Source organism: Lithobates pipiens, unplaced genomic scaffold, assembly GCF_037356315.1.
Source record: "Lithobates pipiens isolate NorthernLeopardFrog02 unplaced genomic scaffold, aLitPip1_a1.2 Scaffold_18, whole genome shotgun sequence".
NCBI lineage: Eukaryota > Metazoa > Chordata > Amphibia > Anura > Ranidae > Lithobates > Lithobates pipiens.
This window is the reverse complement of record NW_027507758.1, coordinates 370,181,533-370,199,418: the sequence shown is the minus strand read 5'-3', so window position 1 is coordinate 370,199,418 and position 17,886 is coordinate 370,181,533. Positions and strand designations below refer to the sequence as shown.

Here is a 17,886-nt window from a genome sequence, read left to right as displayed (position 1 = left end):
GAAGTGAAGTCTAAGCGTCCTGACTTCGAGCCTTATGGGCTGAGTGGGCTCTCACAGCCGATGAGTACTCACTGTCAAAGTAGATCGGGCGGGATTCCTCTGATCCCACAGACTTCTTGTGTTGAGATGGGAGCACACTCAGGCAACTCTTGCTAATCACGGTGTCAACAGCAGGACCAAAGGAAAGACTTTTCTCAAAAGGTTAACAAGGTCAGATGCACTTGGATATGGCATCATGTCCCTGCCATGCAGCCAAAGGCTCTACGCATCTGTATGGGCATCAGTCCCACGTGAAACAAATGTTTAGATGTTGGCAATAAGTCATCACAGCTAAAAGCACAATTCTCCAAACGTAACAGAAAATGTAGCGCTGAAATATCTAAAATATAACAAATATAAATCTCACTTAAACCCTATTAAATCAATAATATAAGGACCTACTAAAGGACAGCACACACATAAATGTCATGCTACCTAGTAGGAGAAAAATCTATATGTAAACAAGTGCAAAAAAGTCCAACTAAACATGATAAGTGCAATAAATCCAGATATTCCGTTGACTCAAGCCGTGGACAGCCTTCAGACAATAACCAAGATTTTGCAGAAAAAGGTGGGTACTCTTACCGGAGGTGATGGACACAAAGTACTCTACAGTAAATGTGTCATACAGGCTTATGTGCGTCACAAATGATTCATGTACGCTGGATCATAGGTCATCATCAGAACAGCCAGGTATCCTCTCAGTTAGCCAACCTCAGGATCGAGGAGTCAAGGTATGGGATTCCACAGGACACAAGGAATTCCTCGCTGTATCTCGGAGGTTCCAGTGTGAAGTTGCTCCAAACGGTTTCACCGAAGACCAAAAAATATAAACACAATGCCTCGCATAGTGTAATTCCACCGTTTGAAGGTTTATCTATAAAAAAACAATTAACATAAAAAATGACATCCAAGAATTCCGATATTAATAAAAACCGGAAGTGCCAAGGAATTTGTAAATCAGTGAAAAATTTGATGTTCAAAACACATCATTACTATAAATAACAGATATCCACGCGAATATAATTAATCTTGCATGCAGTGCGTCATCTAAATTGGACAAAAAGAGTGCATAATCCTTCTATTATGCCCACTAGAGAATCGCAACCAGCCTCCCTTCCGCTGGCGTGCGTTTCAGGGGAAAGGAAGCAGACCATTGTTTGCACTCCAAACCTCTATTTGAAACCGGAAGTGGACCTGCGCCACCTCTGGTTATCACATTAGCGCGAGCGTTCACAAGGGAGGAACGCAAACCTTATGTTTGCGTTCCAAGCCTCTACTTGAAACTGGAAGTGGTCATACGCCACTTCCGGTTATCGTGTTTCTGCCGAGAGTGGTTAAAGAGGAATCAGTAAACAAACCAAACCTCGTTAACACATCAGAAATGGTCAAAGAACCTATAGGGTCTTTATGAGTAACCAAATACCTAATACAAACCCAAAAACCTGATTGAAGAATGGGCATAGTGCCTAAATAAAAGTAATTAAAAAAAGAAAAAAAAAAAAAAAAGGAAGAAGGAGACGGTAAAAAATTAGTAAAAAAATTTAGAAAAAAAAAATGAAAAAAAAAAAAAAAGTGTCCTGCAGAACCTACAAAACACCACCGCTGAAAAGGCGAAAAAATTGAGTTCATACTGAAACCAATATACAATTCCACCTAAAGCGGCACTCCAACTCCACAAAGTCTACATTTGTTTTTAGTGGATCAAAAGAAAAATTTACTTTCATATTGATCCACTTTACATTCAAAAAATCATAAGTATTAGTACCGTAAAGTATTTGGACGTCGCAACGGTGACACCTTTAACCTAAAATAAGCTGAAATATATCAACCCTTACTCAAGAGGACTACACTATTAATACCATAAAGTATTTAAATGTGGCAACTGTGAAATTTTTAACCCAAAATAAGCTGGAATTTATAAACCCATACTCACAAAGACTACACGAGCAACAACTAAGTGTCGAGGTGCCACTCACCCCCGGTCAATGAAACTATTGATATCCCAATCAATGTTCATGCCATGGGGCGAGTAGCACCTCAGCTCATAAATCAAATACGTTTCCAAACGGGAAACGCCCCTAATCCTAGGTTCACCCCGCCAGTGAGGGACAAAATTTGTCAATCACTTGGAATAACGTGCCTTTAGGATCTCTATCGTGGCACTCTAAATAATGGCGGGGGACAGCATGCTTGTCACAGCCATTCTTAATTTTGCCAATATGTTCATTGACACGCACGGAAAAAGTCCTCTTCGTGCGGCCAACATATTGTTTGTTGCATGGACATGTGATCAAATATACTATATATTTGGTCGCACATGTTGTAAAGTGTCTCTTTTTGTATGTCCGTGCTGTCACACTAGATACAAAAGTGTCGGTTTTACGCCTTATGATGTTGTGCGCACACACATTACACTTTTTACAAGGGAAAAAGCCTTTACAGTTAAAGAAGAGTGTTGGTTTAGTTGGAGGATCTACTGTATTGGGAGCAATTTCCCCCCTTACAGACTGAGCTCCCCTAAAAGTAATACCCGTCCTATCTGACAGGATGGGTCCCAGCACTCTGGCCTTTCCAACCAGTCTCTTTTTAACCCACCGAACACCTCCTCCCATTCCATTAGCGTTTTTAAAAATCTGGTCCTTCGAGATTTAAGTGCACTGCCGAAAAAACGTGTCCATCAGGACCCATCGATTGTAGCTGGCTAAAATCCCTCTGTGACAGAAAGGACCTTATTGTTCGACCAGCAGATAAAAGGTGGGGGCATAGTAGTTTTAGACAAGGCTGACTATGTCACTCAGATGAAAAATTGTTGGAAGATCGCACTACCTACAGGGTTCTTCCAAGCGACCACACAACTGTTTACAAAACAGCTCTCAAATCTTTAGTTGATGAGGGCCTTTCACTTAAGATTTTGAATAAGAAAGAGCATGACTTCTTGGTCCCGACAGCTCCAAGAATTCCTGTGATATACTATCTTCCAAAAGTACATAAAAATCCAATTAACCCCCCAGGACGACCGATAGTAAGCGGTATAGATTCTGTCACAGCAAGGATCGGCAAATACATCGACTTTTATTTGCAACCTTTGGTTAAGACCATACCCTCCTATCTTAAGGATACAAGAGATACCATCAGGTTACTTGAGGGTGTGGAATACCAAGATAATCTCCTTCTAGTGACGGCTGATGTATCAGCCCTATATACATCGATCCCTTTGGATCTGGGTCTGATTGCAGTTGAACACTTTTTGAACAAAGGTTCCCCTTTACCCCCTATACATAAGAACTATATTATGGACCTGTTAAAATTTGCAACGGAACATAATTATTTTTGCTTCCAGAACGTTTTTTACTCCCAAATTAAGGGAGTGGCTATGGGGGCTAAATATGGCCCCAGTTTAGCCAATTTATTTATGGCCCAATGGGAGGAGGATGTCATCTATGCTCATGCGCGACCTGAATTGGTCCTATGGGCCAGGTTCATAGACGACATCCTCCTCCTGTGGAAAGGGGACCATGTGTCATTACAGTCATTCATGACGGAATTAAATACCAATAGTAGAGGTATTATCCTTACCTTTGAGGCAAGTGTTAGCTCCATAAATTTTTTAGATCTCGAGATTTCAGTTATCAATCATGAATTAGTCTCACGTACCCATTTTAAGACTACCGACCGGAATGGTTACATTCCGGTCGATAGCTGTCACCACTACCAATGGTTAAGATCTGTTCCCAAGGGACAATTTATGAGTCTAAAGCCCCATACACACGATCGGACTTTGTACAAACTTTCCCGTGGACTTTTGTACAAAGGGCGTGGTCCACAAGTTTGCATTGCATACACACGGTCGGACTTTTTGACAACAAACACGAATGTAATGATGTCACAACGTACTGACGCCGCTTCAAAAGAGGACGTTCAATGACTCCAGCGCCACCTTTGGTGAACTTCTGTATTGTAGTCTGATCTTTTGCATTGGTTCTGAGGATGCGTGTTGTACCTTGTACAAAAGTCCGATGCTTTTGCGTACACACGGTCGGACTTTGCTCCATCGGACTTTTGTTGCCAGAAAGTTTGTCCGTTCGCACAGCCAACAAAAGTCCGATGAAAACAGAAAAAGTTTGTCCGATGGAGCGTACACACAGTCGGATGTTGCTCCAAAACAGCTAATTTGCATGTTTGTTGTCAAAAAGTCCGACCGTTTGTACGGGCCTTTAGACGTAATTGTTCGAGAATGGAGGATTTTGTTGCCCAGTCCCCTGTATTGAAACAAAGATATTTGGAGAAAGGGTACAGATCTAACACCTTGGATAGAGATATTCAGGCAGTACAACTTATGGATAGGAGGTCTTTGTTGTCAGACAAACCGCGAACCAAAGAAGACCACTTTAGATGGGTTTTTTTTACGACCTTCTCTATCCAACACAAAGAAATTGGAAAGATACTTAATAGGCACTGGAAAGTGTTATGCGATGATAGGGCAGCTATTACTTTTAGGGGAGCTCGGTCTGTAAGGGGGGAAATTGCTCCCAATACGGTAGATCCTCCAACTAAACCAACACTCTTCTTTAACTGTAAAGGCCTTTTCCCTTGTAAAAAGTGTAATGTGTGTGCGCACAACATCATAAGACGTAAAACCGACACTTTTGTATCTAGTGTGACAGCACGGACATACAAAATGACACTTTACAACATGTGCGACCAAATATATAGTATATTTGATCACATGTCCATGCAACAAACAATATGTTGGCCGCACGAAGAGGACTTTTCCCGTGCGTGTCAATGAACATATTGGCAAAATTAAGAATGGCTGTGACAAGCATACTGTCCACCGCCATTAGACTGCCACGATAGAGATCCTAAAGGCACGTTATTCCAAGTGATTGACAAATTTGTCCCTCACTGGCGGGGTGAACCTAGGATTAGGGGCGTTTCCCGTTTGGAAACGTATTGGATTTATGAGCTGAGGTGCTACTCGCCCCATGGCATGAACATTGATTGGGATATCAATAGTTTCATTGACCGGGGGTGAGTGGCACCTCGACTCTTAGTTGTTGCCCGTGTAGTCTTTTTGAGTAAGGGTTGATATATTCCAGCTTATTTTGGGTTAAAAATGTCACAGTTGCGACGTTTAAATACTTTATGGTATTAATAGTGTAGTCCTCTTGAGTAAGGGTTGATATATTTCAGCTTATTTCAGGTTAAAGGTGTCACGTTGCGACGTCCAAATACTTTACGGGTACTAATACCTACGATTTTTTAAATGTAAAGTGGATCAATATGAAAGTAACATTTTTCTTTTGATCCACTAAAAACAAATGTAGACTTTGTGGAGTTGGAGTGCCGCTTTAGGTGGAATTGTATATTGGTTTCAGTATGAACTCAATTTTTTCGCCTTTTCAGCGGTGGTGTTTTGTAGGTTCTGCAGGACACTTTTTTTCATTTTTTTTTCTAAATTTTTTACTAATTTTTTACCGTCTCCTTTTTTTTTTTTTAATTACTTTTATTTAGGCACTATGCCCATTCTTCGATCAGGTTTTTGGGTTTGTATTAGGTATTTGGTTACTCATAAAGACCCTATAGTTTCTTTGACCATTTCTGGTGTGTTAACGAGGTTTGGTTTGTTTACTAATTCCTCTTTAACCACTCTCGGCGGAAACACGATAACCGGAAGTGGCGTATGACCACTTCCAGTTTCAAGTAGAGGCTTGGAACGCAAACATAAGGTTTGCGTTCCTCCCTTGTGAACGCTCGCGCTAATGTGATAACCGGAGGTGGCGCAGGTCCACTTCCGGTTTCAAATAGAGGTTTGGAGTGCAAACAATGGTCTGCTTCCTTTCCCCTGAAACACAGGCCAGTGGAAGGGAGGCTGGTTGCGATTCTCTAGTGGGCATAATAGAAGGATTATGCACTCTTTTTGTCCAATTTAGATGACGCACTGCATGCAAGATTAATTATATTCGCGTGGATATCTGTTATTTATAGTAATGATGTGTTTTGAACATCAAATTTTTCACTGATTTACAAATTCCTTGGCACTTCCGGTTTTTATTAATATCGGTGGAACGCACGTGCGGCCGCCATTTTTAAAATTCCGTGCCATCATTTTACATTCGATTGGTTAATTTTTTATGTTCCTTGCATAGAAACGGATGGAGTCTCATTGTTGCAAGGGGAGTATGATGCTGGATAAAGGGGCATCATTGCGAATAATAACCATAATGTTGGGCGTATACACATTGTGGTTAATGGAGGAGAAGTTGGAGGAGGTGTTCCATTCCAGGTGTAAGTCATTCTCTAATTAAGTTGAGAGATTCTCTCTCTCTCTCTACATACATACACACACATACATATATACATATATACACACACACACACACACACACACACACACACACACAGTGCCTTGCGAAAGTATTCGGCCCCCTTGAACTTTTCAACCTTTTGCCACATTTCAGGCTTCAAACATAAAGATATAAAATTTAAATTTTTTGTGAAGAATCACCAACAAGTGGGACACAATTGTGAAGTGGAACAAAATCTATTGGATAATTTAAACTTTTTTAGCAAATAAAAAAACTGAAAAGTGGTGCGTGCAAAATTATTCGGCCCCTTTACTTTCAGTGCAGCAAACTCACTCCAGAAGTTCAGCGAGGATCTCTGAATGATCCAATGTTGTCCTAAATGACTGATGGTGATAAATAGAATCCACCTGTGTGTAATCAAGTCTCTGTATAAATGAACCTGCTCTGTGATAGTCTCAGGGTTCTGTTGAAAGCACAGAGAGCATCAGGAAGACCAAGGAACACACCAGGCAGGCCCGTAATACTGTTGGAGAAGTTTAAAGCCGTATTTGGATACAAAAAGATTTCCCAAGCGTTAAACATCCCAAGGAGCACTGTGCAAGTGATCATTTTGAAATGGGAGTATCAGACCACTGCAAATCTACCAAGACCTGGTCGTCCCTCTAAACTTTCAGCTCAGACAAGGAGAAGACTGATCAGAGATGCAGCCAAGAGGCTCATGATCACTCTGGATGAACTGCAGAGAACTACAGCTGAGGTGGGAGAGTCTTTCCATAGGACAACAATCAGTCGTACACTGCACAAATCTGGCCTTTATGGAAGAGTGACAAGAAGAAAGCCATTTCTCAAAGATATCCATAAAAAGTCTTGTCTGAAGTTTGCCACAAGCCACCTGGGAGACACACCAAACATGTGGAAGAAGGTGCTCTGGTCAGATGAAACCAAAATCGAACTTTTTGCCCACAATGCAAAACGATATGTTTGGCGTAAAAGCAACACAGCTCATCACCCTCAACACACCATCCCCACTGTCAAACATGGTGGTGGCAGCATCATGGTTTGGGCCTGCTTTTCTTCAGCAGGGACAGGGAAGATTATTAAAATTGAGGGGAAGATGGATGCAGCCAAATACAGGACCATTCTGGATGAAAACCTGTTGGAGTCTGCAAAAGACCTGAAACTGGGACGGAGATTTATCTTCCAACAAGACAATGATCCCAAACATACAGCAAAATCTACAAAGGAATGGTTCACAAATAAACGTATCCAGGTGTTAGAATGACCAAGTCAAAGTCCAGACCTGAATCCAATCGAGAATCTGTGGAAAGAGCTGAAAACTGCTGTTCACAAACGCTCTCCATCCAACCTCACTGAGCTCGAGCTGTTTTGCAAGGAAGAATGGGCAAGAATTTCAGTCTCTATGTGCAAAACTGATAGAGACATACCCCAAGCGACTTGCAGCTGTAATCGCAGCAAAAGGTGGCTCTACAAAAAGTATTAAACGCAAGGGGGCCGAATAATTTTGCACGCCCCACTTTTCATTTTTTTTTATTAGTTAAAAAAGTTTCAAAAATCCAATAGATTTCGTTCCACTTCACAATTGTGTCCCACTTGTTGGTGATTCTTCACAAAAAAATAAAAATGTTATATCATTATGTTTGAAGCCTGAAATGTGGCAAAAGGTTGAAAAGTTCAAGGGGGCCGAATACTTTCGCAAGGCACTATATTATAGCAATGTGGGGGGACAGGTAATGCCCCAGTAGACGACTTAGAGGTCGAAATGCATCAGGCTAGCGTTTCCTGCTCCCCATATTGCTTTTTATTCACTTTTTACTGGATCACGTGATTCATGGATGTCATTTTTTATGTTAATTGTTTTCTATAAATAAACCTTCAAACGGTGGAATTACACTATGCGAGGCATTGTGTTTATATTTTTTGGTCTACGGTGAAACCGCTTGGAGCAACTTCACACTGGAACCTCCGAGATACATCGAGGAATTCCTTGTGTCCTGTGGAATCCCATACCTTGACTCATCGATCCTGAGGTTGGCTAACAGAGGATACCTGGCTGTTCTGATGGTGACCTATGATCCAGCGTATATGAATCATTTGTGACGCACATAAGCCTGTATGACACATTTACTGTAGAGTACTTTGTGTCCATCACCTCCGGTAAGAGTACCCACCTTTTTCTGCAAAATCTTGGTTATTGTCTGAAGGCTGTCCACGGCTTGAGTCAACGGAATATCTGGATTTATTGCACTTACCATCGTGTTTAGTTGGACTTTTTGCACTAGTTTACATATAGATTTTTTCTCCTACTAGGTAGCATGACATTTATGTGTGTGCTGTCCTTTAGTAGGTCCTTATATTATTGATTTAATAGGGTTTAAGTGAGATTTATATTTGTTATATTTTAGATATTTCAGCGCTACATTTTTTGTCACATGTTATTTGGACTTGGTTTGTTTGTATGTTAGCTGCTGGTTTGTGTCACAATTTTTTTTATTATTTTGGTAAGGAGCGTGGCGTTTTCCCCTTTTTGCTTTATATTCACAATTCTCCAAACATTTGCTCCAACCACTGTATAAAAAAAAAAAAAGGAGACCCACCTCTGCAGTAGAGGGATTCCTCTTGATGGAATCTACCCAATCTGACACAGTATGACAGAATATGGTTACCAAAATACAATGGACAGAGAACCAAACCAGTCAATTTAAAACTGGTAAGTTAAGGATGGACTAACTGCCTGTCAGAGGAATCCTGAAAAGGTGAGCACACCCTCAGCCAGTATTCCTGTTAGAGTGGGTCACTAGGGTATCCATAATGAGCACTTACAAATACCCCCTCAAAAGGTAAAAGTACTGACACTCTAAAGTGGGTACATCAAGTTCCCCACAGAATTCAGAAGTCCATCAGAGGGAAGAAGGGACTGCATACAATGAGTACTCAGATAAGTGTGAAAATGTTTGACCCTGAGACCCTTACCATTCTGAAATAAAAGCAAACACCCACCTGAAGCACAGTTATGCCATGGAAGCCTGAAGGTCTGTTAGTCACTGCAGAGAGAATGGCAGATCTGGCAAACAGGAAACAGGGCAGGGGGACTGTTCTAATATGCCCAAGAGAATATGGAAATCTCCTGAAAGTGAAAAGGGCTGCTAGCAAGCCAAATAAACAATGCAACCCAACATCTATACATGTTCTACAACATGGGTCAAACCTTTCACAAGAGCTATCAAACCATTGTAAAGCAACATAAAACAATGTTTCCTGTAAACCAGTAATCATAAAACAGACTTGGACTGCACACTGAACCCCCTGAAGAGCTCTGCTCATCAAGCTGCATCCTATGTGCCCCAGCCCTGCCACTTTCACAAGCAGTCAGTGCTTCCTAAAGGGTAGGGGGACAGGGCTCAGAGGCCAGGGGCTTCGGGAGTCAGCCCCCAACAAGACAAAATGAGGGGGGCCCCCCCCCCCCCCAAGATCCCAAGTATAGCAAGGGGAACTCCTCTAGCATCAGTGGATGATAGAAGCCAAACTGGACCAACTGCAGCCAGGAGGGTGAACCACTGAACAAAAACCCATCCAGTCCATGAAGAAAATAAAAAACAATTCACTCTTTCCTTTATGGTACCAGGTATGTTTAAGAGACAGGTTTGACAACTGTTGACAATGGGAGCTATACAAATGCCTACTGCAAGTTAACCACAGAAGAAAGGTGGCAGGACACCACCCACACACAGCACCCCCAGATCGCCACCAAGGTGACACCTCAACGCAAGTCTAAACATGCCGAACTACAAAACGGAGCACAAATGAAAAGGAAATCACCAGCTCTTATCTTGGTTTAGATCACAACTGCCACTTTTCCTGCCTCCAGGTCTCTCATGGTGGAGTGATGTAGTGATCCCCAACACTGTCCTGACTTGTTGACTTGAACAGTTAAAATTACGCCATCCTAGCCAGTTGGAAGCAACACGCCACTCCCCCAAACCGAGGCTTGGGTTGCACTAGTCCACAAGTATCAGTCTTTGGCTCTGTGTGGCACCTGGCAGTAGTGTCAAACTCACAATTTCCTAGGATGGGGGATACCAATGAGTAATCAAATAAGGAATACATTTTAATAGTTAAATAAATAAAGGCTATTTAACAAGTAAGCAGTTGCCTACTCACTGACTTTACTAATGTTGTACATGGTTTATAGTAACAAGCATTAAAAACCTGGTTTCTTATCCATTTGTGACCGCACAGCTCCAGGTTCCAGAGCTGTGGAATCACGTGATTTCTAGGAAAAAGATTAAAACAAAAAGTTATTCAAACTGCTTATTACAAATGGTGTTATAGCACCAGGCCAATTAAACAATTTACCTCTTTATCTGATTAAAATTTGCTGAAAGTACATTACTTTAATAAAAACAGCACAGTGTGTCCTGCCAATGTACTATAGCATGCTTTATTCTTTGCATTTACAGGGTTTCCTGTAGTTGGTACTGGACTGGATGGAGTGGGGAAAGGCCACTTTTGGGAGAAAGCCATCAAACCTTCATTATTGCTTTTTGAGTGAAGTGGCTGCAAATATCCAGCAGATGACAAGCACACATGACCACAATTTTATAAAGTCAAATTTTTTGGTAAGCAGATGGTATGTCTGTCTTAGCCCTTGTACACACGGTCGGAGAATCCGTCGGAATGTGTCCTATCGGACCGTGTTGTCGGATAATCCGACTGTGTGTGGTATGCATCGGACTGATTCCGTCGGAATATCTGTCGGACCAAGTTTTCCAACATGTTGGAAATATTTTCCGACCAACTGGTCCGATAGGACATACTCCGATCATGTGTAGAGAATTTTGATCGGGCAAAGTGCCACGTATGCTCAGATCAAATTCCTACATCAAAGCTATTGGCTACTAGCCTGAATGTAGTCCCATCGGAACGAAATTACGTCATCACGTTCTGAAAGAATGGATTTTTCGACAACTTTGCCCGACCGTGTGTATGCAACAGTTTCGGACAAGATCTGAGGGACAAAATCCGACGGATATGGTTGTCGAAATCTCCGACCGCGTGTACAGGGGCTTAGTGATGTTACACTGAAGTCGGTGCAAACAGTTTGCAGTGAATCTGCACAAGTTTATCATGGCACAATTTTATTGAACTTTTTATATGAAATGTATGTTTTATGCATATTATTTTTTATTGTACTAGCACTTTGGAATGTACACATATTAATAATTATTCTTGATATCTATCACATTGCACTTTATTGTGGTTCACACATGAGGGATGTTTATGCACCTGCGCCTATGTACGCAAAAATCCTGGCACCGGCCCTGTCTGTAGGACAACGCTGAAACCCCTGGGCAGGTTAGTATGTAGGTAAAGGGGAATAGGGAGGAGAAAAAGTAGGGGGTGGGAGGGGACGTGAAGTTCATTTTTTAAGAACTAAATATACAGATGAGATAAATTACCAATGGTTTGTAAAACACTGCAATCTAGTAAATATGTAAAATCTGTTTCTGTGTAAACTTATAATTTTTACTGGATCACAATTAAAAGGACATGTTCAAGCAGAAGAAATAAATACAATTTACAGATTGAATGACCTTGCTGCCCCGAGACAGAGTTAGGATGAGTCTGATGACTGTAGGTACAGTACCTTCGTGTTCAACACCCGGAAAAGAAAGGTCTTCTGCTCCTTGCCACATGGTTTTTCCGGTTTCACCATCTCGAAGAATCATTGAATTTCTATTAGATTAAGGAAGACGACCACCTATTTTCTCCATCGGGGCTCATTCAGACAGCAGAGTAGTACCGTCCTCTGTGCAGAGCCGCTGACAAATGCGCATGCATCCGTCTCGTAGTGTGTGCAGGCAACCCATAGAAGTGGATTTGCACGCAGCACCAGCACAGACACAATTCCATGTCAAAGTTTAACATGCTGGCAGAAGCAGGTTCACAGATCTGAATGCAGATCTGTGCACCCACTCCTGCCAGCATGTCAAACTGTGCTGACATTGTGTGTACATCCACTTCAATGGGTTGCCTGCAGGCAGTTCCGAGGCAAATGCACACATATATTCAAGCAGCACAGAGTATGGCACTAATCTGTCTAAATGAGCAGCTACAAACATTACAGTATTCAAACTAAAGTCAAAAAAGTGTAAGATGTATCATTTTAAAAAATTTCACCAAAACGAATGGAGCAATACACTTAATTCCTTTTAAAAAAACTGCTACTTAATGTCCTCGATACCCAAAAACCTGCACATATTTTAGAGCTCATTCACATATGTGTATTTTCTACATGAAATGCAGGTTCTTGCTAGCAAAGTTAAACAAGCAGTAGATTGTGGTTACAGGAAAGAAAAATCACTTGGATTTCCCCCATCAACCCATTCAGTGGAAGCCCCCTGCTGGCAGAACACAATGATCACTTATAGCAGCTATAGTCACCAGCAGCAAATCGCATGCAAACAATCCGACAGGGTGGTTGTATTGAAGTGGATTTACTTCCATAGATGGATTGAATCTCAACCAGTTGCTGCTAAACTGGCCAAGAGTCACTTATGGCCATCTTTAGCAGAAGATCCAGTGTAAAATATGCACCTAAAGTACAATTTCTTCTAAGGACTTAGTACTTGTATGTGTATAGACGACATACGTTACCATGCGTAAGAGCTGTGGATACGCAGTTGTGACCTACTTTTTTGGTAATGCCGCTAACCACAGCACACATTTTTGTTTATAGCTGCAGATGTGTGTAGGCCTCCATTGATTAGTATAGTTCTGGCTTTAGATGCATACAAAACTTTATGCATCTAAATATGGGATTTTTAGATGCCCATTTATTTGAATGAGCCTTTGCATGTACATACAGGCCTTCAGCCACAATTCAAATTACAAATCTTTTTTTGAAAGGACTCCCTAATGTAACAAAATATTTGCACGTAACTTTTCTGGCAGCACACCAAGCTTCCAACCATGACCATCACCAAGATTCGTTGGGGTGCCTTTCAGTATGAATGTCACTGCATCGGACCAGTGCATGCGATTTAAAAAGTCAGCAGCTACAAATACTGCAGCTGCTGACTTTTAATAAATTGGACACTTACCTGGCCCAGCGATGCGGGGGAATGTAGCTCCACTCTTCCCCCCCTCCTCTCGGCGGCGTCGGCATTGCAACTGTGGGCACCCAGCTGTGGCTTCACAGCCAGGCACCTACTGCGCATGCCGTGATTGTCCACGCAGTCATCTGAGACCTGTCACGTGTCCCAGATGACTGACAGGAGGGAGCGGAGCTGAGCCCATCCTGCGCCGAGGGGAAGTGATGTCAGGAGCCCAGGCACTGAAGGATGCAGACTACAAGGGACCCCCTAAGCAACAGGCATTTAGAGGTGAGTTCAATTTTTTTTTTTTTTTTTTTTTTTTTTTTAGGAATTAAGCATTTTTTTTTTTTTTTTTTTGGTGTGTGGAACACTACTTAAATAATTACATTCGAAATGTGTCAGTGTCAAAGGAGATATGCTGCAAATTATCCAAACACCAATGACAGCGATCGCTGCGTGAAATGAAAAGAATGTTCCTGATGCCTGCCAGCACAATAAAAAAACATTAGTATAAATAAAGGATGAAAAAAAAGAAAAAAAAAAAAAAAAAAGAAAAAAGGCAAGGAGCAACAAAGTAACAGAATCACTGTCACCACACACCCTTCTACAGTACAGTATATCTCAGCCCCATCCTAAATCTGACCTGTATATAAACATCTCACCTTCTCAATTATGCAAATTATTAAACACTGTCTCCCATTGTATGTGGCCTGTAATTAAACCTCCTATTTCCTCTATGAAGTACATTTATGTATCTAAGGGCACCATTGTGACGAACGCTGGTGTCAGATCCCTGCCCTCCTCGCTAACTGTCGACAAAGGACTGGCCAACCTCACACCCTGTTATCACTTACGTAACAATGCCACACTCAGCTGCACCCAGCACAAAGATTTTCCAGCTTGCGGGACCACAATCTAGGTGCAGGCAGCCTGAGAGCGATTGTCACTGGGTTAATTCCGCAATTAACCCTTTAACTGCCACCACCCCCGTTTAAAAGGCAGAGCCGGGGGGACTCGTAATTTTAGCAATACCAATTAGAATAAGCGCCTGCAACACACACTGCCACCAGACAGGTCTGCTCAGTGCCTTACTCTACCACAGTAGCGCCCTTTTAAGAGACAGGTTCGTTTATAGTTTGCATCAAGAGCTTTAAAGACAAGGTTAACACTTTTCAACATAAGGATTTATTATGAAAAGGTCAAGGTTGGTGCGAATAAAACATTTACAGAAAAAGGATGTTTCAAAAAATAAAGACAATATACAGCCACAAAGAAATAAGGTAGAATTGGGAAGGAAGAATACTTGCAGTTAATGTCCAAGGGTTGATCAGAGTTCAATCGATAAGCAAAGGTAATCGGTTCTCAAACTTGGCAGATGTTCCTGCTTGGATGGTAAAAGGAGAACTGACCATTGCCTTGGCCTCTCCTCTTTTCTGTCAAATCAAAGGGGGTGTTGACAGCGACCAGTGACCAATCGTCTGGTCATCTTGTTTAGGGGTTGGTTGCTGGGAGGTGTCTACACTCATGACCCTGTCCCAGGTACACTTTATGATACATATTCATATATCTGCCTCTCTATTGTTTATAGCCTGCAGATATCCATTTTAGTGATCAGCATGATATTTGCTTCAAAACAAGTCCACACATGACAGGTTTCCCATTTCAGGGTTACCTAGGAGGAGTAAGGGATCCCAGTGGCTTCCCATATGACCTGACATAGGGGTGTTTGGACTTGAAATATTAGAAATTATCAGAGAAAACCCAAATATATCCATATTATGGCTGTGCTATGATGGCTTTGAAAGTTATAAAAAATGTTGAAATTTCAGAAACTTTACTAATCTTTCTGCCGTCTGTGGTTGGAAGTATTTACGACGGGTATCTGTTTGTTCTCTGAATGGAGAAAGTGACAGTTTTACGACAGGCCGGAATATCTTGCCAGGCAACTTGAGCTTTGTTTATTTGACCTGGCCTGGTTCTGTTTTCTCTGCTAAGATAACCTTTCTTTCCTTTTGAAGATGTTAAAACATTTGGAATTCCTAAGACAAGGGAGGAGGGAGTTCAGATACTTCTGTAAGTTTACAAGGTAGCCAAACTGTCATGGCTGCGTTCCACACAAAATGGCAACTAGTTACAATATATCCTGGCTCAGACGTGATATCGTTACAACCATTACCAAGCCCCGTGTTTTAATCCCCACTGGCATTCCATAATTCTTTATTTTCCAAAAATTTTACATATACATATACATACACACACACACACACACACACACACACACACACTTTTGCACAAAAGTTTGCATACCCTATCAGAAATTATGACATTTTGGCATGAATATAAAAAAATGACTGATCATGCCAAAAAAATTAAAAATAAATTGTCTTTTACGGATAGCAATCACATGAAGCCATTTATTATCACATAGTTTATTGGATCCTTTTTAAGTCATAATGAGAACAGAAATCATCCAAATGGCCCTGATAAAAAGTTTAAATACTTTGGAATGTTTGGCCTTGGTACCGAAGCAGGTTAAAATTGCAATTAAAAAGGTTAATCTCCCACATTTGTGGCTTTTTAAATCACAATTAGTGTCTGTGTATAAATAGTCAATGAATTTGTTCACTCTCACATGGATGCACTAAGCAGGCTAGACCCTGAGGCATAAGGAGTTAGAAAAGAACAGTCAAAAAACCTGTGTAACAAGGTAATGAAACTTTACAAAGATGGAAAAGGATATGAAAAGATCCAAAGTCTTGAATATGCCAGTCAGTACTGTTTAATCACTTAAAAAGCTCTTTTGATACCAAGCCAAGCTGGTGGATGTTAGAGACCTTGCGCTCCTCTACTTTCAGTTTGAGGATGCCCCACAGATGCTCAATATGGTTTAGGTCTGGAGACATTCTAGGCCAGTCCATCACCTTTACCCTCAGCTTCTTTAGTAAGGCCATGGTTGTCTTGGAGGTGCGAGAGAGAGAACACCAAATTTAACACACCTGCTCCTCATTCACACCTGAGACCTTGTAACACGGACCAGTCACATGACACCGGGGAGGGAAAAATGGCTAATTGGGCCCAATTAGGACATTTTCACATAGGGTTGTACCCACTTTTGTTGCCAAGGGTTTAGACATTAATGGCTGTGTGTTGAGTTATTTTGAGGGGACAGCAAATTATACTGTTATACAAACTGTACACACACACACACACACACACACACACACACACACTAATATATATCTCCATCCATATCCAATTAAGCCCTGGACCATTTTGCAGCTAAAAGGACCAAGCCCCTTTTTGCGTTTCGGCACTGCGTCGCTTTAACCGACAGTTGCTCAGTCGTGCAACGTGGCTCCCAAACAAAATTGCCGTCCTTTTTTTCCCACAAATAGAGAGCTTTCTTTTTGTGGTATTTGATCACCTCTGCGGTTTTTATTTTTAGCGCTATAAACAAAAATAGAGCAACAATTTTGAAAACGATTCAATATTTTTTACTTTTTGCTATAATAAATAGCCCACAAAAAAATATATATAAAAAAAAAGCATTTTTTTCCCTCAATTTAGGTCGATACGTATTCTTCTTCATATTTTTGATAAAAAATAAATTTTAAAAAAATAGCAATAAGCGTTTATTGATTGGTTTGCGCATAAATTATAGCATCTAAAAAATAGGGGATAGTTTTATGGCATTTTTATTAATATTTTTGTTTGCTAGTAATGGCGGCGATCAGCAATTTTTATTGTGACTGCGACATTATGGTGGACACGGACAATTTTGACACATTTTTGGGCATTAATATGGCGATCAGTGCGATTAAAAATGATTACTGTAAAAATTTCACAGGCAGTGAAGGAGTTAACCAATAGGGGGCAGTGTAGGGGTTAAGTGTGTTGTTTTTTTACTGTAGGGGGGCGTGACTTGGCATGTGACGTCACTGATCGTCTTTCCCTATAACAGGGAACAGACAATCAGTGACAGCCTCACTAGGAAGCACACGTGCTTGTGCCCAGCTGTGCCATTCTGCCGACGTATATCGGCGTGAGGCGGTCCTTAAGTGGAGATTATATATTACATACACACACACACACACACACACACAGTTGTGCTCATACGTTTACATATTCTGGCAGAATTTATGATTTCTTGGCCATTTTTCAGAGAATATGAAATATGAATGATAACACAAACGTTTCTTTCACTCAGTGTTTGGCTAAAGCCATTTATTATCAAATCAACCGTTTACTCTTTTTAAATCATAATGGCAACAGACACTACCCAAATGACCCTGATCAAAAGTACATACCCCAGTTCTTAATACCTTGTATTGCCCCCTTTAACATCAATGACAGCTTGAAGTCTTTTGTGGCATTTGTGCACAAGTCTCTTTATCTTCTCAGATGGTAAAGTTGCCCATTCC

The 17,886-nt window shown here is 41.1% G+C and overlaps 1 protein-coding gene across 4 annotated transcripts in view; it reads right to left on the bottom strand.

The window, feature by feature from the left end:
• PDE6D (phosphodiesterase 6D) overlaps positions 1-17,886 on the bottom strand; it is a 131,857-nt gene that overhangs the window by 51,296 nt on the left and 62,675 nt on the right. For all 4 annotated transcript variants that reach the window (XR_013276799.1, XM_077487668.1, XM_077487670.1 and 1 more), the window contains exon 2: positions 12,016-12,104. Coding sequence is in view for 3 of the 4 variants with exons in the window: in XM_077487668.1 (XP_077343794.1) it covers positions 12,016-12,104 (89 nt within the window). In the remaining variant the exon portion in view is untranslated. The remainder of the gene's footprint in view (positions 1-12,015; positions 12,105-17,886) is intronic.